Here is a 24,530-nt window from a genome sequence, read left to right on the forward strand (position 1 = left end):
TTTCTTGCTGTGGGTCACAGTCAAAAAGCTTGAAAAACACTCCTCTGATCAATCTTCCCTGCTTTCTATTCTTCTAAGTGCTTTTTTTTTTATCTCCTTGAGCCATTACTTTCATTTCCATCATGAAATATTTCCAACTGGCTTTGATTAATGATTTAACTTCTCAAAGGAAAAGCACCCCCCACACATCTCACTAGAAAATTTGATGAACGGAAGATGATATTTGCTTTTCAAAAGAACACTTTGGCCAAATGTTCTGCATTGCATTTCTGACGCACACACAGGAGCCGGTGCCAGGGTGTTTGACTGCAGGTAAGTAACCGGTGGATGGACCGGAGGCTGCCACAAAACGAATGTCACAATCTGGTGTCATCGAAATGCCACATCAGAAAGCCTGACTCTGTTTGCACCACTGTGCTTATGTTAGCCCCAAGTAATTGTGAAAATTGTAACAATATCTAATCAGTTCAAAGTACGTGAACATGGTAAAAGGAAATGATCAAAAGTGGACAGAGTTGAGTTACTGTGCCCGGGGACTGACCTGTAGCCATTGAGTGCCAACTCAGATGGGCTCTTGCTACATTGTGGCGAATATTAAGAAACAGGAAAAAATCCATAATTAGAAAATAGATAACCAGATTTAAATGACGAGGGTGGTCTTTCCTTAAGCATTCTTTTATAAGATCCATGTAAAAAAGCAAAAACCCCTAGTTCCTGTTACATTTATTTTGTTCCAGATGTATGTCCCTCCTTGTTTCTAGTAGAACTCGTGGTGGTTTGGGGTGAAAACCGAATGTGAACTCTGCCCATTTACAGGAAGGAGAAAGCATAAATGCTAATAACTGGGAAACCGAATTTGGCTCAAATGAGGCAGTTAAGGAAATGGTTGAACATGTGGGAAAACACTGTTCTCATTTTGTAACTGAACAACACAAATTCATCTACAAAAAAAAAAAAAAATGAAAGTTACCTCGGAACAAAACTCACACAGAAATGTCCCATGTGCGTTCTTCTCCAGCGCTAGCATTGCATGGTGAATGCATTTACAGAAAGAAGAAGGCATGGAATCGTAGCTTAGTGATTAAGTTTATGTTGGGAAGGGGGAGCTGGATTCTAGACTTTAACTCACTTCACTAAGAGATGGTTGGTTTCAGTGACCAAACATTGTGTGTCCATGCGCTGTGTCCTGAGCTGGACAGAGCCCAGCGGCGGTCATCCAGATCCTTCCTTTGCCTCCTGCCAGCTAAGACCCCGCTCAGCCACATCCCTGGTAGAAAGATTTCAGAGCGTCCTTGTTCCCAGTTTGCCCTCCAGCACATTCCCGTGTCCCAAAACTTTTGGCCTCTTTTTGATGCAAGGCCAGATTAACTCTTCTGCACAGGCTTTTAAAAAATCTGCCGTTCCTGTTTAAACATTGCATACATAAATTACTAGTTGAATGACTGGGTTTTCCCCCTCTCCAGCCAGCTCTGTGGTTGCTTTATATAGATGGCTTTAAATCATACTTTACATGATTTAGCTTTCTCCTTTTTTAAATTTCCTTTTCATTAAAAAAAAAAAAAATAGGAAAAAAGCCTTTTCTTTGAAGGAGCAATGCAAGATGGGTCAACCACGAGTAAACACAAACATCACGTAAACCCTCTTGGAGAAAACTTCCAGAAGTCACTCCCATGCCTTACAAAACACCTTCTTTCTCCCACTAACTCTTTTTTTTTTTTTTTTATGTAGAAAACATTTGATTTACTGTGGCCATGGATCACAGATGATCACCGACCTTGAAACTTAATGTAGCTTTTTTCTTTCTCCTCTTCAACTATAAAATGACTCCTTTGAGTTCTTCACCCTATAGCTTTCTCCCTCCCTCCACACCCTCCTCCTGCTTCTAAGAGAAAAACAGCTTCCAGGGAAGCTGTTCAGATTGTACTGAAACTGACATTCATGCATCTAGTCCAAATCTCCCCAGCATCCTGCATGTCAATCACCAGGGGATTTCAGGAAACCTGACTCCGAGGCTCTGGGGTGCAGTCTGAGCTTCCCCACGAGGTCTGTATTGTCCATGGACCAAACTTTCAGGAGCAAGGACATTCATGTGATATATATTGGATCCAAAGAAGGAGCTGAGGCTTCTGAGTCTAACAAAAGTGCATTAAACCTCATCTGAAAACAGTGGTAACTTGTACCACTTCTTGTCACTATTCTGGAATCAAATAATGCAAAACAATAAACTGTAAAGACTGACATCAAAGCCCTTTATGACCTGCTCACTTGACCTTTTAAAGGTCTCTCTGGCACAAGGTCATGTTGCTGGAATTCCTGCCCCATGGACACACGTGTTGTCCCATTGGATATCCCAACTCTCCAGTTTTATCCAAATGATGACATTTGGTGAGCCTTTCATATGTTAATGCTATTTGTCCATGAAGCACATGAACTTTTTCAGGATGCTTGGCTGCCCATTAAGCCATCAGATTTCCTAGATCTGACCTTGATCTAATGCTTTTCCCAAACGACTCAGAATCCCATGAGCTGGGGTAAATCTGCTATAGAATCCCGTCCACTGTGCTCTTTAAAATAAAATCTAAAGGCATTATGGAATTACTTTATTCATTTCCCCAAAAGAGAAAATAATTTGAAAACTCAAATGATCATGATTTCACTGGGAATTTTCCTAAGGAAGTCTTCCAAGGAGAATATAAGCATACTCTCCACCACAGCCTTTGCCAAAAATGGCAGAGTTTGGAAGAAACGGGAGAGGGTTCTTCTGTTGAGCACGTATTGTTTTACAAATCTATTTTACATACATTTTTGGTCAGTAAATCAGATAATGTATTTGGGGAGAATGGAAATATCTCTGACTCCAAAATAAGAGAAATTAGTTAAAGGGTATTTCATCTTTGCATACTCTTTCACAAACTGAGATTTGACTCAGAACTCGTTTCATGGGTTTTCTGAAATGGGACCCCTCTCACCTCCAAATTTGTATCTCCAGATACTTCTTAACCGAGATGTATAATCCAGTCCGTGGTGTCTGGGGCTATATCCAACAATGCTAGTCCAAGACAAGAAGAGACTCGTCTACGCCTGCCCGCCCGATGAATACCAATTTATGATCGGGCAAGGACAGCCACCAAGGATCCACAGCCAAGTTGTAAAACAAACCAGGAGCTCCCTTCTCTTCCCTGTAGCCCCCTCATGACAAATCGGAAAAGGAGGCAATGAAAGGATGAAGGATTAGGAATGGATCTAGCCTAACGTCCTCTTTTTATGTACATGGAGCCATCGTCCCAGAGAAGTTAGGTGACTTAATCAAAGTCACACAGCTAGTTTGTCAACAGCACTGGAACCAAACTTCAGGTTTCCTGACTTCCAGACAAAGCTCTCAGAGAAAACGGCGAATCAATAGCTCCTTTCTTTTTAGCATGCCCAAGGCACATCATATCCTAGGTGTAGACCCCTTGGGGAAAGATTCAAGTTGTAACTAATTAGGCCAACATGATAGTGGCCCATTAAATTACTACTGAATAGTCCATCTGCAGTCATTTAATCAAAGAAGGCAATCAGGGAAAAGACTATTGAAAGCTCATCAGTGAAGAGCAAAAAAATGTCCTCTGCTTAGTGAAACGTTCAGGGGGTATCTGAAGAATAGCTGGAAAGGGCTGAGTGACCAAGGAAGGAGAGACCATCTGCGCAGCACCTCAATTCTTATGGGTTTCTTTAAAACATTAGTCCTCTCTTTGTCTTAAAAAGAGCAATAATGGCCCTGGCCAGTTTTGCTCAGTGGTTAGAGCGTCGGCCTGCGGTCCAGAGAGACCCGGGTTCGGTTCCCGCTAAGGGCATATACCTTGGTTGCAGTTTGTCCCCAGTCCTGGTTGGTCGTGCGGGTGGCGACCACTCGATGTGTCCCTTTCACATCGATGTTTCTCTCTCTCTCTCTTCCTCTCTGTCCCTCCCACTCTATCTGAACAAAATATAGAAAAATGTCCTTGGGTGAGGGTAAAAAAAAAAAAAGAGCAATAATGAACCTCCCTGTTTTTACACTCATCTTTTAAGAATGGGGGAGAAGACATAGGCAAAGTAATTTGTCCTCCTTTACACCCCCAAAGCTATGTAAGTTCAGTTTCCCTTGAAATAATCTCTTATTTATCATGAGGAACTTGTAATAGGAAACCCAAAACATATTAAAGCTAATGCCTGTTCTTCATGTATGACTTTCTTCTGTCACCCACAAGCATCACAAAACCACTTCTGGAGACTAAATTATTACCTGCACTGGATGTCAAGGTAAACCCTGAAATTGTTCTCATTCCATTCTAACGTAGTGGTTTAGATTACTACAGACATGGTCCCATAGACCTCTGAGTCATCCCCTTGAAGGTAGGGCTATTATGTCTCCTGTCCTAGAGACCCTAGCTACTTATTTGACTAAGATACTGGGGTCATCCCCCTCTGACTTCAGCTAACTGGCTTGACAGATCTGGCTACCTGGTAGTTCCTCCTCTTTCCCCCTCAACACATTTTCCTTCATCCAAGAAGAAACCTGTCCAAGCAGCCCAGGCATTTTCCTATCGAGGCCTTCCTAATAATCGTCCTTCCCACTGAGAGCTGCAAACAGCCACTCAAGTGGAGTTCCAAGGACGTCATAGCTTCCCGTGGTAACACCTCCAGTGCGTTCACGAAGAAAGCCCCAGGTGAAATCAGGAATGATCTTGACTTCCTAAGACCGTGGTCAAGGTCTTTGCTCAGAGGCTGGAGAACCATAGCTCACGCTCTGAGAATGTCCTCTGACCCCATCTCTACCACAGCGTTCCACAGTGGTTTGTTTGGCTTCTGAGGCTTCTGGCTTCCTGACAACGTGAGGTCTCACTTGGTGATACCCATCAAACCCTAATAGGTTTCTTATTGTTATGTTTCTTCCTGATGTGTACTGTTGGTTAGATCAAAGATGAGAAGATTAAAAAAAACAAAGAGCCCAGAGAAGAAGTGAAGAGTTTCTTGGATGGAAAGAAGGGATTTACAGAAGTGAAATCGCAGAATGGAGAATTCATGACCCACAAACTTAAACACACCGAGAATACTTTCAGGTAAGATGTAGGGGCTAACAGTGAGTGTGTTCACATGTGAAAAAACAACAGTCTCCCTATCCTGTGCCTCTAGACAAAAAGTGCTAAACGGGCAACATGCTTCTGTTCTGAGGTCATTGGCCATTGTCTCAGAGATGTTCAGTCAGCAGGTCCGGCTATTCATCACTAACAGAGATGAGCAGTCATTGCTCAGGCAAAGTTTAATCTGCTTTTCCCATAGCTTAGCAACATAGATTATGCTTGGCATCCAAGCTTTTGTCCTTGACCTAATATTCTCACATAAAGTCAGTGTGTTAGGAAACATTACGCCTAGGATTAAATGTCATTGATTCATTCCTATATGGTCCAGACAACTTCATAGGAGAGCCTCTCAGTACCATTTTCAAGACTGTATTTTCTTAAGGTTGTAGATAAATATTGCGCAAAACTAGGATTCTTCTGTGGCCACATATTTGGGAAACGTTAGGTTAAATTAAGTTAATCAGATCCCTTTGCCACAGGACTTTGAAAGCACTTGATGTTAATTTGTATCGGGCATTTCTAAGAGGGAGGAAGAAGCCATCTGACTTATATTCCATCTAATGCCCTTTGGAAAACCCTCTTGTGTAGCTTCAGCTTCCCCTCCTCGCCCCGTTATGTTGAAAATCTGGGCAGCTGACTTTAGGGCAGCCAGAGAAGTATATGCAGGTACATTCTCGCCTCCAGACACATTGAACACTTAGCGCTCCCCACCAGGACTCAAGTTGCAGATGCCTGCCATGGACACCAGGCTACAGATTCTCTGGGCCCCACTCTTACCCAGACGTTCCCTCCTACCTCGGTGCCAAATTTCCACCTCTGCCATGTCACTGGCTGCTGCCCTAAATGTTCTGGAAGGGTTTGGGTCCCTGTAACGGATTTGCGTGCAGCCTTGCCTGCAGACCCTGTTTTTCTGAACACTTCAAATAAGAAGGTCCCCAAGTAAACACTGTGCAGAAATCAGACATGGCCCTGGCCAATTTGGCTCAGCTGTTAGAGCGTCAGCCCGCGGACCAGAGAGTCCCGAGTTCAGTTCCCACTAAGGGCATGTACCTCGGTTGCAGTTTGTCCCCGGCCCCAGTTGGGGTCTTGTGGGTGGCAGCCACTCAATGTGTCTCTCTCACACATCGATGTTTCTCTCTCTCTCTCTCTCTCTCTCTCTCTTTCTTTCCGTCTCTCCCTCCCGCTCTACATGAAGATAAATGCAAAAATGTCCTCAGGTGAGGATAAAAAAAGAAAAAGAAATCAGACATGGTCCTCACAACCAAACCTTTGTCACATACAGAAGCAAGCAGAGCTACTGGGATGGACATTTCCGGCTCCTCTAAGAGACTAAAATGGGCCAACATAATTGCCCCCAAACCATTTTTCCATACCAAACTTAGAGCAGAAACCCCCTAGTCACATTTATCCAATAGAAAGCCCAAATTGGCAAGAAAGTAGATGTGAAAAAGTAAGAGTTTATCAGGAATTCATAGAAAATCTAGAAAGCAAATAAGCTGAGCCCAAAGCTTGCTACAGTGTTCGTAGGCCAATGTTTCAAAGCCCGCGAATAGTATCAAGTTCATGAGAAGTGTTCAATGGATATTACCTAACAGTGCCAGTGTTTTATTGTTTGATAGTTTAAAATATGTTTTGCGAGAAGGAATACATTGTTGTTGCTGTTGTTAAGAGAAATAATGCTTTTTAAAAAATCTGTCAACATAAACAAGAGTGTGGTGATTGGGGGAGGAGGGGGTGGGTGGAGGTGGTAGAGGACATAGAGGGGATAAAAGTTGGTGGAAAAGTAAGTTACTTAAAAATGGGAAAAAAATAAAATATATAGGAAAACTTTAAAAAATCGTTCGGTAGAAAGTTTGGTTAACAATTAGCAAACTCACCAACCAGCTTCAGCCAAAGTTCAAATTAATGATTAACATGTCCATTGTGTGGAAATCCAGAGAGTTGGGTAACTCCAAAAGGAAAGTCAGCGAGGACGCCAACAGCCTGGGCACTGAGAACCCTTCAATGTGACTCTTTAATTTTTCCATCTTTGAGCAGGAAAACAATGACAGAAACAAGCTGTCAACCATAAAGGTTTTGTTGGCGGCCAGCATATGTTCATTTTAGTTTCAGTAGAAGTCGCTGATGGTGGGAGCAAAGATGCCTGGTTTTGTCCCATAAAAGTGAGGAGCTGGGGAGGAAGAGCCTCTGTTTAGATTAGCCTCGTGTCGAGGAACTTCACTGAAAACAAGCTGTGTTCTTGATGGTGAAATGGCTGGAGTTCATCTTGACTTAACACCCAGAGGAGCCCAGGAAAGCAGAGAGAACCTCCGGAGAGATGTCTTCTTATCCGTGCTGAGGCCACGCCCGAACGTCTGACACCACTCTTGTTCCTGTTCTGAGCATAACTCCTCTGTTCGATTTCATTACTGTCCCCTTGATAATAATGTTTTCTTACAACCAGTTTGTTTTCTCTAAGAGATGACATAAAAGATCTCCATTCAAGGAGCAAGTTTATAGAGAGAGATTATACCAAGGGTTTTCTTATAGACAGTACAAAACAAGGATTCATTTTGCTTCCTGTTTACTTTTGTGGTTGTGGGAATTAAAGTTTTTTTTCTGATTGCAGGACAGTTTTTACTTATTATAAAACATTGAGAAAATAGAAGTACAAAAATAAGTACCCGCCACCCAAAGATAACCATTAGTAACATTTTTTTGCAGATCTTTGCTGCGTGTACACGGAATAGATGTATATATACACACAGCATGTTATCTGTGTAGGTGTAATCATAAATCTACATTTTAAATGGATTTTTGCATTATACATAACAATGTATCTTAGCTAGCCTTCTATACCAGTGAATGTAAGTGTACGATTAATGATGCTAGAGTGTTCCACTGGTTGGAAGTATCATGATTATTTAACCAGTCCCTGAAGGTGGCATTTTGAATGTCCAAAATGAAGTCTGAGCGACATCTAGTGGAATCAAGAGAAGTTTCCACAAGGCATGTATTTTGCCCATCCAGTTGAACACCAACATGATGAACACAAAGAGAGCAAATGTCTCTGAAGATGGAAATACCTTAAATTAACCGAGAGAGCAGAATTCCTCTCTGAAGTCACAGGTCTATAAACCTATAAGACCCTGAAAGAACAACATCAAGTTTTAAGGGGCTGTCGAGCTTTAAATCCAAAAATAAAAGAGTTCATCTGTAACCATCAAGAACCTAACATAAGATTTCTAAAGTTTTTAATGTCAGCCCTTAGTAAGAAATAAATTTAACATCGTGACCCAGTGACACCTACATATATAACTGAAACTAACATGTCAAGAAATGGTCATTTCCCTTGCTCTATGCAATGCACTCTAATGGTTCCTAGTTCATTTTTTTTTAAAAAAATATTGATTACAGCCTACTGAATTGATCTGGTGACCTGCAGCTTGAAAAACATTGTTTTAAAGGACACAGTATGTTCAGAACTCCCTCGATGTTTTAAAAGCATGAGATGTACAGCCCTGGCCAGTTTGGCTCAGCGGTAGAGTGTCGACCTGCGGTCCCGAGAGGCCCGGGTTCGGTTCCCACTAAGGGCATGTACCTCAGTTGCAGTTTGTCCCCGGCCCTGGTTGGTCGTGCGGGTGGCAGCCACTCGATGTGTCCCTTTCACATCGATGTTTCTCTCTCTCTCTCTCTCTCTCTCTCTGTTCCTGTCTCTCCCTCCCACTCTACCAGAACAAAAAAGGAAAAATGTCCTCGGGTGAGGATAAAAAAAAAAAAGCCCTGGCCGGTTTGGTTCAGCAGTTAGAGCGTCAGCCTGCGGTCCTGAGAGACCCGGGTTCGGATCCCGCTAAGGGCGCGTACCTCGGTTGCAGTTTGTCCCCGGCCCTGGTCGGTTGTGTGGGTGGCAGCCACTCGATGTGTTCCTTTCACATCGATGTTTCTCTCTCTCTGTCTGTTCCTCTCTCTCCCTCCCACTCTATCTGAACAAAAAATGGAAAAATGTCCTCGGGTGAGGATAAAAAAAAAAAAAAAAGCATGAGATGTACACATAAGATGAACATTGGTAATTCTGTCATCTTGAACTCATTTTCTGTTGTTTTTTTAGTTTTTTTTATTAATTTATTTTTGTTACAGATGTTTCTTTTTTTTCTCCCCTTGACACCCTCCTCCCCGTCCCCCTCTCTGCCCCGCCCCCAGCTTTGTTGTCCATGTCCATGGTAACGTACACATGCATATAAGTTCTGTGGTTTATCTCTTCCCTCCCCCCACCACCCTCTCTCCTGAGGTTCATCAGTCTGTACCCTACTTCCATGTCTCTGGGTCTATTTTGTTCATCAGTTTGTTTTGTTCATTATATTCCACAAACAAGTGAGATCATGTGGTATTTGTCTTTCTCTGCTTGGTTTGTTTCACTTAGGATAATACTCTTGAACTCATTTTCTGTTTTATTCTCCTCTTGTTCCATAGCTAAAAACACTGCCATTCTCTACATGGGCTGCCTATGTTCAGGTCTAGTTAAGAATGCCTTCTTTACTTGGTCATCGGTATTTAAATAAGATTTCTTCTTTTTTATGGCTAAATAATATTCCACTGTAAGGATGTGCCACGTTTTCTTTACCCATCCATCCATCAGCAAACCAGGTTGTCTCCATAGCTTTCTTGGCTGTTGTAGAGGATACTGCAGTGAACACGAAGGTGCAGATACCTTTTGGGAAGTCGGTGTTTTCCTTTTCTTCAGATAAATGCCCAGAAGTGGAATTAATTGCAGGATCACTTAGTAGCTCTAGTTTTAATTTTTTGAGGCAACTCCCTACGGGTTTTCATAGTGGTTGCACCGTTTTACAATCCTAGCAACCGTGTCTGTGTGCCCCCATTGTCTAGCTGCGGAAACCCAGGTAAGTGGCAGAGCAGGGACTCGTATTCAGACCTGGAGATTCCAGGTGGGCCCAGCCTGCCCCTTGGGCTGGTAAGAGGATCTAGTGTCTAATGACAGTGGAGATTTCTGTGTGGGAGGCAAAGCCCGCGGACCCCACGCCCTCCCTCCAGGAGAGGCTGCAAGGCGGACGAGTGTCCAACTCTTTTGCATCCTTCTCCTCCCCCACCAGCCGACCTGGAGGGAGGGCCAGTGAGGCCAAGGAGGCCGAAGGGGCTCCCCAGGTGGAGGCGGGCAAGCGCCTGGAGGAGCTGCGCCGCCGTCGAGGGGAAACTGAGAGCGAAGAGTTTGAGAAGCTCAAACAGAAGCAGCAGGAGGCAGCCCAGGAGCTGGAGGAGCTGAAGAAGAAGAGGGAGGAGCGAAGGAAGGTCCTGGAGGAGGAGGAGCAGAGGAGGAAGCAGGAGGAAGCAGAGCGAAAAGTCAGAGAGGAGGTAAGCAGGGCGCAGCCTGCCCAGCCGTGGGCACCCCAGCTTCCCCAAGTCCCCGAATTCATTCTCTGGTGACCCCTGTGGCCCAGGAAAGCATTTCTTCCCTGGTGAAATGCAGCTGCTCGTTTGAGCGTGGACTCTTACAAATACATCTTAAGAATAATGGACTTACTATGTGCTAGGCATGGTTCCTAAGCCTCTATATACATACTAATTGATCCAGTTCTCATAAGAACAGGTAGTGTTATCCCCATTTTACAGATGGGGAAACTGAGGCACAGAAAGGTGGGGGTTTTTTGTTTGTTTTTTAATTTTCCCCAAGTCCCCCTTGTCTGAGTCCATCACCCTATCCTGCCCCTCAGTAAAGAACAGTGGACAGTAGAGAAGCATATAAAGGTCTGCACATTCATTACAAGAACCAAGAGTCACATGATGGTTGTTTTTTGATATTTGAAGAGTTTTTACAGAGATTTTTAAAAATAGGTTTTGGGCATTTTTAGTGGGAGAGTCTCAATTTTCACAGTCAGGGGACAGTGTGTGCTTTGTTCGTTACTGTTTACCCAGACACAAACACAGCGCCAGGCATGTAGTAGGGACCCAATAATTATGAGCAGATGAATTTGTTCTCTATTTTAAGACAGAACTAAAAACAACAAATAAAGTCATCAAAAGGCTGATTTTGAAAACTGAAAAAATGCTTAACCACCTACAACTGATATTGCTACTTTTTACAAGGTGCATTCTTTTCTTTCATCCTGAGGTGTATTATTATTATTCTCATTTTCTGGACAAAGAAATGGGAATCCAATAGTTTTGTTGTCAGTGGGGCGCCCTCTGTGTTCCCATCAGTTGCCAGTGGAAGTGGGCTTCTTGGGGTGCTGCTGGAATAAGAATTTCCGGAGACCCCCATGGGAGGATGAGGTATCGTGGAAAGTTTTATTTCTGTGGAATTAAACCCCTGAGTTTCCAAGGTCCCATCTCCCTCCATCCCACCAAGGCAAAGTCCCATTTCATCTTCAGCAGATCTAGGATTAACGCCAGGTCCAGGGTCTCCGCTCCATGTTTACACAGTCCCGCCCCCGTCAGGCTAGCTGAGCTGGTGTTCCCCACTGCAGTCCACTGCATGTAGCTGTGGCCCACGTGGCTTCTAGGGCTACATGGCTGTGGAGGGGACAGAGGTGAGTGCAAAGAAATAAGAGTGAAGCAGGAGAAACGAGAGAATTCCTTTGTCTTGGGGTTTTAGCCTAAAACTCTGCACACTTACACTGGCTCCATCCTCTAGCCAATTGTTTTTGTTTCCAGGTTAGACTGACAGGCAAGCATCTTCCCTGTGTCACCCCAACTTCACTGTACATGCATCCATCTTCCCCTTTGTCCGGTCCCAGCCCCCCAGTGATTTACAGGGAACGGACCCATGGTTCCCTGTGAAGCGTGTAATTGCAGCTCCCTGGTGAAGCTGCCCCGATGACCATGCTTAGAATGTCTGGCCTTCCCTTTTCTCCTTTACTATTATTAATGTTAATAATTAGCAAATTTCAACAGTGACAGTTTGAGTGACTTGTGTGAAGTCATTTGACTGATAAGTGATAGAATCTATTGGGAGCCAGCTTTCCCAACGCAGTCTGGAGCTCTTCCCACTAATCTTGGGGAACAGTGGTCTCCCATCATTCAAAAGATGCAAAAAGATTTCAGAGGACTTCCTGACTTGGATCCTATATAAACATTCCCTAAATTGTGTGGAAATTTTGGATTAATGATTCCAACATCCCTTCCAAGCCCAGCTGTCAATGAGTCAAGGATCTCTGGCTGGAAAGTAGTCAGGATGAAAGAGTTTTAGAACCAGACACACCTGGGCTTGTAGTCTAACAGCCGCTTGCAAGCTGGGACCTTGGGGAAATTACTGGATGACTCTGAGATTTCTTTTCCTTGTCTGTGAAATACCTACTTTCAGGATTGTTGTGATGAGTAAACAGATCATTGTATTCACAGTGCCTGGTGAAGACATAATAGGCACTCGGGAAGTGGGGCTCATCTCATTGTCGTTACTATTTAGAGGAGTGTTCCAATGAAGGCAGCATGGATTCTTAGAGCTGAATTGGAGATTATTTGATCTAACCTCCTCCCAGTAAAAGTAGACTGGATGGCATAAAAGCAGCAGGCAGTATTTCTCACAGTTCTGGAAGCTGAGAAGAACAAGGCATGCAGCCTCTGTGTCTGGTGAGGAGGATGCCTCCCGGTCCAGAGATGGCCATTTTCTTGCTGTCCCCTTACGTGGTGGAGGAGCGAGGGAGCTCCCTGTGGTCTTTTTATAAAGGCACGAATCCCATTCATGAAGGCTCCACCCTCGTGATCTACTCACCTGTTAATATCATCCCACGGAGGGTAGGATTTCAACCTGTGAATTTTGGAGAGACACAAACATTTAGTCTACAACACACAGGATCCTTCTGCAGCATCCTCTAACAGAGAGAGAAACATAAATTCTCTGCTTGAGAACATCCAGTGATAAAGACCTCACAATTTGAAAGTGACAAAAGACAACATAAACCCCTCAAAATCGTTCACAGGGGATGTGCAACTTAATCAGAGCTCGGGAGTTTTTGCCTGAGAGAGAAGCAGGGACCAGTATTTCAGGCCAGGAATGAAGGCACAGAGGGCTTGATGAGACAGGTTGTGAATATCTGTGATCTCACCTCTATGGTGCAATATCTACCTCGTTTCAGGTTTATTAAATCATCTAGAATAATCTACTCAGTTGAGGTGGGGACAACTATAAAATCATCTCTTGTATAATTTGGCAAATGTAGTACAATAGATTTACATCACTTCGCACATAAGTTATCTCCCTTGACTTCACAGAAGAGACACTTATACTGATGTCACGTTTTCAGAAGTGGGAGGTCAGTGTTAAGGGACTGGACAGGATGATGATAGTGGTGATAATCATACCGAGCCCTTGTCTAAGCATGTTACAGGGGCTCATTAAAGCCCTATTCAGTGGGTTTTATTATCATCCCCACTTTACAGATGAAGAGACTGAGGCACAGAGCAGAGAAGGAATGTGGTCAAGGTCGCACAGTTGGGAAGTGGCAGCTTCCACTTGCGGGCTCAGCAGCATCCACTCTGGAACCCGGCTCTTTGTCCTCTGGGCCTGTGCTCTTTCTTCTCCAGCACGCATTCCCCCAGGCTAGAGGCTGACCTTGATGTCCTTGTTACTCACTCCTTCCCTCCAGGAAGAGAAGAGGAGGCTAAAGGAAGAGATTGAAAGGCGGAGGGCAGAAGCTGCTGAGAAACGGCAGAAGATTCCAGAAGACGGCTTATCCGATGACAAGAAGCCATTTAAGTGTTTCACTCCTAAAGGTTCATCTCTCAAGGTATTCGCCCCCTCCCCCGCAGAAATCCTTCTTACAATACCTCTACTATAACATCTTAGAAACGTGATTTTTGCCTCTTACTTAGCTATTGATTATTCAACGCCTTTGCTTCGCCTTCTGCTCCTTCTTTCAGCCATGTCACAGCTTTTCTTTGTTTTCAACATGTGCAAAGGAGAGAAAGTGGGAAAATTTGTGTCTGTTGTTTATTGGATGCTTTGGGACCTTAAAAAGACAATCAGTGGGTGCTGGCCGGTTTGGCTCAGCGGTTAGAGCGTTGGCCTGTGGACCAGGGAGTTCGGGTTACATTCCGGGCCCGGTTGGTATCAGGCGGGTGGCAACCAATGGATGTGTCTCTCTCACATCAATGTTTCTAACTCTCTCTCTCTCTCTCTCTCTCCCTCCCCCTCCCACTCTGTCTGAAGATAAATGTAAAAATATCCTCAGGTGAGGATTAAAAAAACACAAAGACGATCAGCGATTATCTCTGGATCTCACTGACCTGTGCTCCCCAACTGCCTTATTGCTTTGAACCCTTGAAAAGAGAAACATTTAGCCCTGGCGGGTTTGGCTCAGCGGTTGGAGCGTCGGCCTGCGGTCCAGAGAGACCCGGGTTCGGTTCCCGCTAAGGGCACGTACCTCAGTTGCAGTTTGTCCCCGGCCCTGGTTGGTCGTGCGGGTGGCAGCCACTCGATGTGTCCCTTCGCATCGATGTTTCTCTCTCTCTCTCTTCCTCTCTCTCCCTCCCGCTCTATCTGAACAACAACAAAAAAAAAAGTCCTCGGGTGAGGATAAAAAAAAAAAAAAAAAGAAAGAAAAGAGAAACATTTATAAAATGGGCAGATATATCATAAAAGTTCTGCTGCTCTTCATACTCGCCGATCATTTTTCCTTTGTCATTATTAAAAGCAGGGCAGCTGACACTGGCTGGTTTGGCTCAGCGGTTGGAGTGTTGGCCTGTGGACCAGAGTCCCGGGTTCGGTTCCCGCTAGGGGCACACACCAAAAAAAAAAAAAAATCAGGGCAGCTGGAAATGGTACTGTTCGAATTTGAAAGCTGCGATGGGGAGGAGAGGAAATGTGACCTGGAAGGGCCCTCTGCCAGGATGTTTGGTCCTGGTGCTGCCTTCACGGAGCCCAGCTCCTGATGGACGTCAGACAGAGTGCATAGGAGAGAATGGCAGGAAACACCGACGTAGGGGAATGATGAATGGTTGAGATGGGAAAAGAGCACAGACTCAAGAAAGTACTATTGTCTATATCCAATTTGCCATTATTTTCAAATACATGTTTTTTGTCGGGAGGGTTAGCATGCATTGAGCTCCTGGCTCTCTTAATGGACTCTATAAGTATTTTGTTGAATAGATATATGAATGAGTGACTCTTCAGAGATAGGAACTTTTAATATTTTTGTTTCACCTTCATTTCCATCAACCTAGTGAGGCTGTGAAGCATTGACAATGGGCAAAGCCCGCACAGAACCGCAGGCAGGCTCCAGCTGGTTAACGTGTGTGTGTGTGTATCTCTGAATGTTACATATTACAGTTATTACCTGTTTCACGGGGAAATCAGCATGTTTTATCCCTAAATCACTTCCCTGACCCTTTTTGATGATCTGGGTCCTGCCATACCTCTGATACGTCTCAAAGAAACAACTTATGGTCAAGGTCTGCTTGAAGTAGAATCCAAACTAAGCCACAGGGGGATTTTATTATTAATATTGGACATTTAGAACGTACCTTATGAGTGCTATGTATTAATTATGAGGGAGAGAAACGCACAGCAAGGTGCCCGCCCCAATATAGTTGCCTTGGGGGAATTCAAGAATTACAAACCCAATGCAGACACCACGGAAGTGAGATCTCTGGGCCCACAGAACGAGGAGAGAGTGGCTTTCTAGTGTAGGTGAGCTTTATTTCTAGACACCAAAATTTGAATTTCACAGAATTTTTCTGTCACAAAATATTAGTCTTCTTTGGAATTTTTCCAACCATTTAACAATATAAAGCATTCTTAGTTTGAGGGCTATGTGATAAACAACTGTTCCCTGGCCAGTGTGGCCCAGTTGGTTGAGCATCATCTCATGCGCTGAAAGGTCACTAGTTCGATTCCCAGTCAGGGCACATGCCCAGGTTATGGGATCCCCCGTAGGGGTGTGTACGGGAGGCAACCAATTGATACTGGTAGAGTGGGCTTCTTGGGGTGCTGTGGGAATAAGAGTTTCCTGAGGCCCCCACAGGAGGATGAAGTATCGTGGAAAGCTTTATTGATGAGGTAGCATCAAGGGAGTTCTCCTTTAGGGTCCTGTCTCCCTCCATCCTGCCATTGTATCTTCAGCAGAGCTAGGATTAAGGCCTCTGCCCAGAGTTTTCATTCCATGTTGAAGGACAGTCCAGTCCAGCATCTGGCTAGCTTAGCTCATGTTCCCAGCTGTGGTCCATTGCGTATGGGGTCCACATGGCCATGGGCCATGCAACGGCTTAAGGCCACGTGGGGGGCTAGCATGGGTCCAGGAACAAGCACATATTAAAAAGGAGGAGTGAAGCAAGAGGAACAAGAGAGAGAAAGTTTCTTTGTTTGAGGATTTTGACTAGGAGCTTATCCAATTACTCTTTCAGGACTTTTCACACTTGCAGTGGCTCCACCCCTTCTAGCTAATTATCTCTGTCCTAGATTAGATTGACAGACAAGCATCTTCCCTGCATCACCCCAACTTCACTGTGCATGAGTCCATCTTCCCCTTTGTTGGATCCCTTCCCCCAGTGATCTGCAGGGAATGGACCAGTGGTTCTCTGGGGAGTGTAAAGTTGCACCTTCCTGATGAAGCTGCCCAGATGACCATGGTTATAATGTTTGGTCTTCCCTTTGCTCTTTTCCTATTTTAATATTGATAACTAGCTAATTACAACAGTAACAGTTTTAGAACTCAGTTTCATGTTCTACAATTGAATTCCTGCAACTATTGATACTCTTGGCCCTGCAACTTTTATAATTGGTCACAAGTTAACATTCTAGAATGCCAGTGGGAGGAAAAACAGTTCATATTTGACCTCAAAATATTATCCACTAGTGTATTTTGTTAATTCTCATAACTTCTGTTCCTTGTCTGGGAAACCCTGAACCTGGTTTATGTTAATTATGTTAGCAGTGATGTTTTGATTACATTTACAGTGATGCTTTTTCTTACATAATACATGCAAAGAATAAATTTTAAGTAAATTAAATTTAAAATTTTGTTTTTATTGTTATTGTTTTCATATATTGGTGGTGGAGGGAGTGTGGAGTAAGGAGTATGTCCATTTCTAAAACTGATAGTATGCTTTTTCTCTGAGTTTTATCTAGACAACACTGCTACCTCTTGGTCTTCAGAAGAACCAATTTTCCTCATTAAACTTACACAGAACATTTAATTTACAAATTTAGTACAAACTGTTACATTTCCTAGAGTCATTAAGTTCAGGAATTTTCCAACAAGAATGCATAGTAGCCCTGGCCAGTTTTGCTCAGTGGTTAGAGCTTTGGCCTGTGGACCAGAGAGTCAAGGGTTCGGTTCCCACTAGGGGCACGTACCTCGGTTACAGTTTGTCCCCGGCCTCAGTTGGGGTTGTGTGGGTAGCAGCCAGTCGATGTGTCTCTCTCACATCAATGTTTCTCTCTCTCTTCCCCCCTTTCTCCCTCCCACTCTATCTGAAGATAAATGCAAAAAAATGTCCTCGAGTGAGAGGACATAGTAGATAGATGGTGAGACCTGACAAAATGTGGTAATGAGGTCAAGCTACATTAAATACTGTAGATATAAAAGGAGAAGTTGGAATCTGAGGGCCTCTCTAATTTGAATGAATGTGATGGCCAAGGTTAACAAGATGATCCCTGACTCTGAATGATGCTGCAAGTGCTACAAAGAACAAGTCACCTCTGCCACCTCCCTCCACTCTGCCTCTGCCACCACCACCCCAACACTGAACGTTTCTCCATTCAGTGGTCCCACCACTCTGCATGCCTCTTGGTTCCCTAAATGTTTGCTCTGCTAGAAATGTCCTCTGCCCTCTAACTCATGCAATCCCACCCTCCCTTTCATAAGCCCATTTATAAAACTCCATAAATGCCAAACTACAGATCTCAGCTCAGATATCGAAATGTCTGAAAAGCCTTCTCCTGCTCCCCCAGGTGGTCACTTTCCCCATAGCCACAGCACTGTCTTGTCTTTAATGTGGTACCAGCCACTGAATTCTAAAAATTGTATTTCTATGTTCTACTCGTCTCCCCTACTAAGATATGTTCTCTTTAGAGAACCTAATACATCGCTGGGTGTTCAACTTTATATAGCAGGTACTCACATAATTTATTGATTGGTTGTTGGACTGACAAGCTGACAAGGTTAATAGTGATAGGATGGATGGATGGATGGATGGATGGATGGATGGATGGATGGACGGATGGACGGATAGACAGATGGATGGATAATATTCAGAGTTCCCGTGCATTGTTTCAATGTATTTAACTTTATTCAATTGGGAAATTTTTCTCCAGAAATACACTTCTAAGTTTACATTAAATCAGAAAAAAAAAAAAAAGATTAAAGACCCTTTACATCCCATAATCTCAGGGACAACTATCGTACTTTCTTGCATAAGGTTTTATTTTGCTTTTATTTTTGTAAGAAATCATTATTATCCAACTGGTATTAGGAGTGAAGCATGTTTTCCGAAAAGCTTAAGGGTATTTATTAACAGTCCACAAGTCCCAGGTCAGTCCACCAGAGTCTCAGGACACTCCAGGGGACACTCCAGGGGACACTCCGCCACACCAGCCTGTGCTACGTGTAGCCTGGCAGACTCCTTGGCCGCCCTGCACAGGACCTGTGCTCCGCACATGCAGTTATATGCAAAAAGGTTTCAGTGTTTGCTCAGCCTGATGCGTGATGCGTGGCCGGGACTATTTCCAGCCTGTAGCTGGGTATCATAGGAGTCAACAGATATTTGCTGACTTCTAAAGAACATCTGGATTTGAGAGGTGCAGTTTCAGTAGAATATACAGTTTGATTTAGTAGTTTTAGTTTTAGCAAAAAGAAGTTTCTGGCTTAAAAAAAAAAAGAATTTATTAAAGACTAATAAAGGATATACACTAAAGCCCATCTAGTGCACATCCACTGCAGTTTCTCTGAGCTTATTTCCTGCTCCCCACTTGAGCTGGCGGGGGCTTCGTGGGAGGCTTCGTGCCCATCTTCTGCTTTCAGGGCAAATTGAGTTCAGCCACAGGCATGGCAGCTATCAAGTTAGGAAACCACTAAGTGGTAACAGAATAGTTCACAGTTCCTGGTTATCTTTCTTTTTTTTTTTCCTTTTTTTTTTTTTTTCTTGTATGTGCCCCCAGTGGGAACCGAACCCGGGACTCTCTGGTCCGCAGGCCGACGCTCCAACTGCTGAGCCAAACCGGCCAGGGCTTGGTTATCCTTCTTATTTGATCCTATTCCATACCAAATATATAGTCAAAACAGTACATGTATACTCATACAAACATGTCCTAAAGGGTAACAGCATGTATTGTTTTTTTTCCTTAATCCTCACCCAAGGAGGAGGATACTTTTACATTTATCTTGGGAGGGAGTGAAGAAGGGGGAGAGAGAGAGAGAGAGAAATGTAAGAGAGACACATCGAGTGGCTGCCTCCCGCACGACCCCAATGGGGCCAGGAACTAACCGCAACCGAGGTACATGCCCTTGACCGGAATTGAACCTGGGACTCTTTGGTCTGCAGACCAACGCTCTAACCGCTGAGTCAAACCAGCCAGGGCAATAGCATGTTTTTTTGAAAAAAATTGCCGCCAAGAGAGTAGATCTTAAAAGTTCTCATCATACACACAAAAAATTTGTCAGGTGATGGATATTAACTAGACTTAGTGTAGTGATCATTTTGCAGTATATTCAAATAGTGAATTGTTGTGTTGTACCTGAAACTAACATAATGTCATATATCAATTACACCTCAATAAAGAAATAAGTAGGAAAACTTTTAAAGTATGCCAGGAAGGAAAAAAAAAATGACTGCTGTAGTCTTGAAATGTAATTACTTTGCCATTGATTTGAAATATTTCAAAGGCATTTTTATTCCATTTCTGTCTAGTCTTTAATTTGCTTCCAGGACTTGGTATTTCTCTACACACTTTCTGTCTGTCCTCTGCTAAACTTACCTTCATCTCCCGACTCTCGTTGTCCAATCCCTCACACGTCGTTTTCCTGTCCGGCAGAGGTGCTCCGCAGCACCCTCAACCCTTTGACACCCTTGGGTGCTTTTCTCTGCCAGGCTCAGGGAGGACAGTGGTGTGGGGTGGGAAACCGCGTTTATGAGATAAAAATATTAACTGGTGTTGTTTTTTCTTTAATTCCTAGATAGAAGAGCGTGCAGAATTCTTGAATAAGTCTGTGCAGAAAAGGTAAACATGGTTGATCGTTCACTTGAGAATCATCAGCCATTATATGTATGGAAAATTTTTCTTTCACATTTTTATGTATGTCTGTATGTGTGTGTTTATTTACTTAACAGTGGTGTCAAATCAACTCATCAAGCGGCAGTTGTCTCCAAGATTGACAGCAGACTAGAGCAGTACACCAGTGCCATTGAGGTGAGAGATGTCCTCAGGTTACGGTCAAACAGAAACCCACACGGATTTTATAAACGATCATAGAAACACTTAGGACAATAAGCAAGTCTAACCACCACGTTAGTCTTAGAACATCAGTAATGCTTTATTATACTTTGAACTAGTCATAGAGAAGAACAGTAATAAAGGTAAACTATAAAAGGGTTTTAAATAAATTGATGTTTACTACTTTCAGCCTGAGTATTCTTTAATGAAGGTCTTATTCTTTTAATGAATAGGTCTATTGATATTCAACTATATTATTTATATATTAGTAAGTATATCTTCTAATATTACTTCCTTATGAAATATGTTCCCATATGTAGTTTAAACAGGTCCTGTATAACTTTGGTTAATCCTCTTTTGTCTATAAAAACTTTTATTGTCAAATAAAAGTAGCAGTATAAGTGAATATAAGATGATTGCCAGCTAGAGTTTAATCACCATGAATTTCAAATTGATTATTTTATACTTGAAGGACCATAGTTTTATGCTCCAAAATTTTTTCCAAAAAATTGACCAAGGGGTCCTACCCTATTTAGAAATAATGTATATTTCCAAGCACCCAAGCACTAAGAAGGTAGGGGGCCATTAATCAAGTTGTGATCTTGATTTTCTCTCCTTTGTGTAGACTTTAGTCAATGATCTTAACCACCTTCTATGTCAGAACACCTGCTATGAAGTAATTGGATCAGTTTGGTTTTATTTTCTCCTCTCCTTTGTACTTAGAGTGGAGATAAGTGTAAAATAATTCACAATCAAATAAATTATAAAAGGAAATAAGAGAGAGATCGGAATGATTTATCAAATGCCTAACCAAGTCCTAATACTCAAAAGGTGGTTTTCACAAGATGAAATGGCCACTAAAACATAAGACAAATTGCAGATAGTTATTTTCTGTGGTTAAATTAATTGTGGCTCTAATAGGGTTAATGAAGCCAGGATGGCTTCAGCCTTTCCATGGCCCATTGATGGTGCCACTCACCACGACTGACCACCTTGACCACACATGCCACAGCCACAAAGCAGGACCAGGCGGGACATTTCTGGGCATGCCCATCACTACTGCTGGAAAAGCATCTCAAATGCACACTTTGCTTCCTTACATCCATTCTATCCTCCTTCCAGTCTGTCCTCCATGCAGTGGTTTCTCACTCTTTCGATCCTTTAGCTTAGCACGGCCCTGTCTTCAGTCCCTTGCGTATGCTGTCGCCTCTGCATGGAATAGTGTCTGTGCCTTCTTTCACGTGGCCACTTCCAAGTCTCTCACTGACCTGGCTTTAAATGTTACTTCCTCAGAGTAGCCTTCTTTGCGCCCCTAAATTAAGTATTATTCCCCTATTGTGTGCTCTCTTGGCATGCTTTATAACACTACATTTATCTTTCATAACACGTTACAATATGAAATAAGTTCTTTATTATCAGTTACTATCTTTCTCTCCTATTAAAATGTCAGTCCACTGCAGCTTACAGAGCAGACTGTATTGTTTTGGGTACCACTATATCCCCAGAGCCTAGACACTGCCCTTGGCTATCTGTTGCAGAAATGAAGTCGAATATCACTTTAATGATAAATGGCATCCCAATTAAAAGCACATTTCATTTTCGAAAGACCCTCTGATCTAGATCTTAGGGCTTGTTTTGGGGGGATCCATGCCATCAGAATCCAGTTTTACAACAGAAATTATGACTCTCATTTTTGGTGATGGCATTGACACAATGACTCTTTTAAACAATACTGTTGAGGAGGACAGTATTTTACAAGAACAAACTTAGCACGAATCCTAAAGATAATTCACACACTTCAGGGAACAAAAACTGCAAAACCTACAAAGCCAGCAGCCTCCGATCTGCCCGTTCCTGCCGAAGGCGTTCGCAACATCAAGAGCATGTGGGAGAAAGGGAACGTGTTTTCGTCCCCGACCACCTCAGGAACACCAAACAAGGTGAGCTTAGGAGTTCTGGCTTTTCATTTTGGAGGGTGGATGTTTGTCCTTTTTTTTTTTCTTTCTTCTTTTTTTGTAACCACACTAGCTAATTATAAAAGCCACGGGGAAGGTGTAATTCTTACTTTCTTTTATAACAACTGCAAAAGCAAGCTTGGAGATGCTAGACTGTGTACCAGGCTCTGGCCACAGTCCTCTAAATAGAGTTCCTGAAATTAATCATCAACCTTGGCGATGGGGGGAGGGAGGTGCAGAGGCAAACAAACCAGATATTATTCTTTAAATATCAAGTTTAAGGTTCGTTTTACTCAAAATAGTCATTATAACGAACAATCACTAATTGGTGTTATGGAATGGTTACATGAAATAACATGTAATGGTGTTTGGAGGTGGCTTTGAAGATTTCTTTCCAGGTAAAGTTTGTGTTTTTCTTTAATATCGGATGACTGCCTCCTTACAGGAAACTGCAGGCTTGAAGGTGGGGGTTTCCAGCCGCATCAATGAATGGCTAACTAAAACCCCGGACGGAAACAGGTCACCTGCTCCCAAACCTTCTGTAAGTAGCTTCTTGTTTTTCTGCATCGCTTTGCTCTCCCAGCTCCCCGCAGGAGGACGCAGGCTGCCGGTCTGTGTGCCTGGGAAGGACGTTGCTCCTGTTCTTGGCTGTCGCTGCTGAGCAACGAACAAGGAGGGTTCAGAGTAGAGAACAGTCCGGAGCAGCTGCACCATAATTGCCCGGAGGGTAGCAGCTAGCCAGAATGCTAGCTTACATTTACACCCTTAACCGGTCTGCGTGTTTAGCTCCTGTTCTATAAACTACAGCTAGGAAGTGGAAAATGAAAATGTCAAATTACCTCGTCCACTTTTCTGTCGCGAGCACCCCTTAACTTATTCCTCAAAGAAAGTGTATGTTGGCTATTTTGAACTCATATTTTCTAATTTGCCTAATTTCTGGAACGTAACACAAAAATACCGTTTTTAGGTAGTTGTTGAAGTAATTGCCATAATTTTTTTTTGTCAACACCTTCAAAGAAAAGCCATTAAAAAAAAAAACAGTAAAATTTGAAACTGTAAAAACTGGTTATAAATGTTATTGTTGGAATTCTAATTTTTTCTTATTTATTAAGTGTGGCTATCTTACTATAAAAATATACTTTTAACCTTTTCATTGAATAGATATGATAATTGCCTTGCATTTATCACTATGATTTAAAAAAAAAACAAAAAAAAACACCTTATTAAGCTCCTTCCTGTATATTGGAGAGCCTTTCCTGTTGTCAACAGGAAAGACTTTTCTGTCTTTCCTGTTTCCTGAAGAAGCAGAGACTCACTGTCATGACTAGCCCCTCCCAGAGTTAGAAGAAAGGCCTTCCAAATCCTAAACCTCTGCGCCATTGAGCATTTAATTGCATCCATTGACTCCATATTGAATCTCCAAAGTCACTCAAGTTTATCAATTCTCTACTTTGAGAAGAAAAATTGGAAATATTTTCTACCCTTCTTGGGTGTGGCTCCTTATAGTTGCCTAATTAATACTCAGCCCAGAATTTTTGCATAAGGGCTCACGTGAGGTATAAAACTATTGTAAACCCAATTTATAGTAGGAAAGTCTTTATATATTGAAAAAATATACATTTTCCCCCTCTCCCAGTCGATACAGGAAAGGGAACCTATAAAAAGAGACAGTCGAGGCCAGGGATCGTACCCACAAGGTATGTGTTCTTGACTGCCTCGAGTTTTCCCAGCACCCACGGTGACATACAGAGTAGAAAATACTTTTTTAATGGCAATTTTGTGGCTCCAGACCAGTGATTATTAATCCTTTGTAATTATGGAGCCTTCTGAAACCCTAATGAAATCTGAGGACCTTCTCCCCTAACACATGCGTGTCACTCAGGTTCCGGAAGCACGTGGACCCACCCACGATCTCTCAAATCAGCAAAGACAAAGAGAGGGAGGCACCGTTCCTCTTTGACGAATGTGCCACATTGCGAGGGAACGTGGTCGCTTTTACACGTTTATTATATTTGTGACCTATTTCATTTCTACACCAGATTTTACCAAGCCTCTCATCGTCTGTGTCATCCGAACAGGAGGGTTATAAGTTCAATTCAGTTATTAGAATAGATA

At 42.9% G+C, this 24,530-nt stretch overlaps 1 protein-coding gene across 11 annotated transcripts in view; it reads left to right on the forward strand.

Annotated features, from left to right (window-relative positions):
- CALD1 (caldesmon 1) overlaps nt 1–24,530 on the forward strand; it is a 208,539-nt gene that overhangs the window by 174,507 nt on the left and 9,502 nt on the right. For all 11 annotated transcript variants that reach the window (XM_036246739.1, XM_036246738.1, XM_036246737.1 and 8 more), the window contains 7 exons: nt 4,936–5,081; nt 10,190–10,448; nt 13,679–13,819; nt 20,204–20,247; nt 20,358–20,436; nt 22,263–22,400; nt 22,861–22,956. In XM_036246739.1, coding sequence (XP_036102632.1) covers nt 4,936–5,081; nt 10,190–10,448; nt 13,679–13,819; nt 20,204–20,247; nt 20,358–20,436; nt 22,263–22,400; nt 22,861–22,956 — 903 coding nt within the window. The remainder of the gene's footprint in view (nt 1–4,935; nt 5,082–10,189; nt 10,449–13,678; nt 13,820–20,203; nt 20,248–20,357; nt 20,437–22,262; nt 22,401–22,860; nt 22,957–24,530) is intronic.

The sequence above is a fragment of the Molossus molossus genome, unplaced genomic scaffold, assembly GCF_014108415.1.
Source record: "Molossus molossus isolate mMolMol1 unplaced genomic scaffold, mMolMol1.p scaffold_m16_p_7, whole genome shotgun sequence".
In the NCBI taxonomy this organism is placed as follows: Eukaryota; Metazoa; Chordata; class Mammalia; order Chiroptera; family Molossidae; genus Molossus; species Molossus molossus.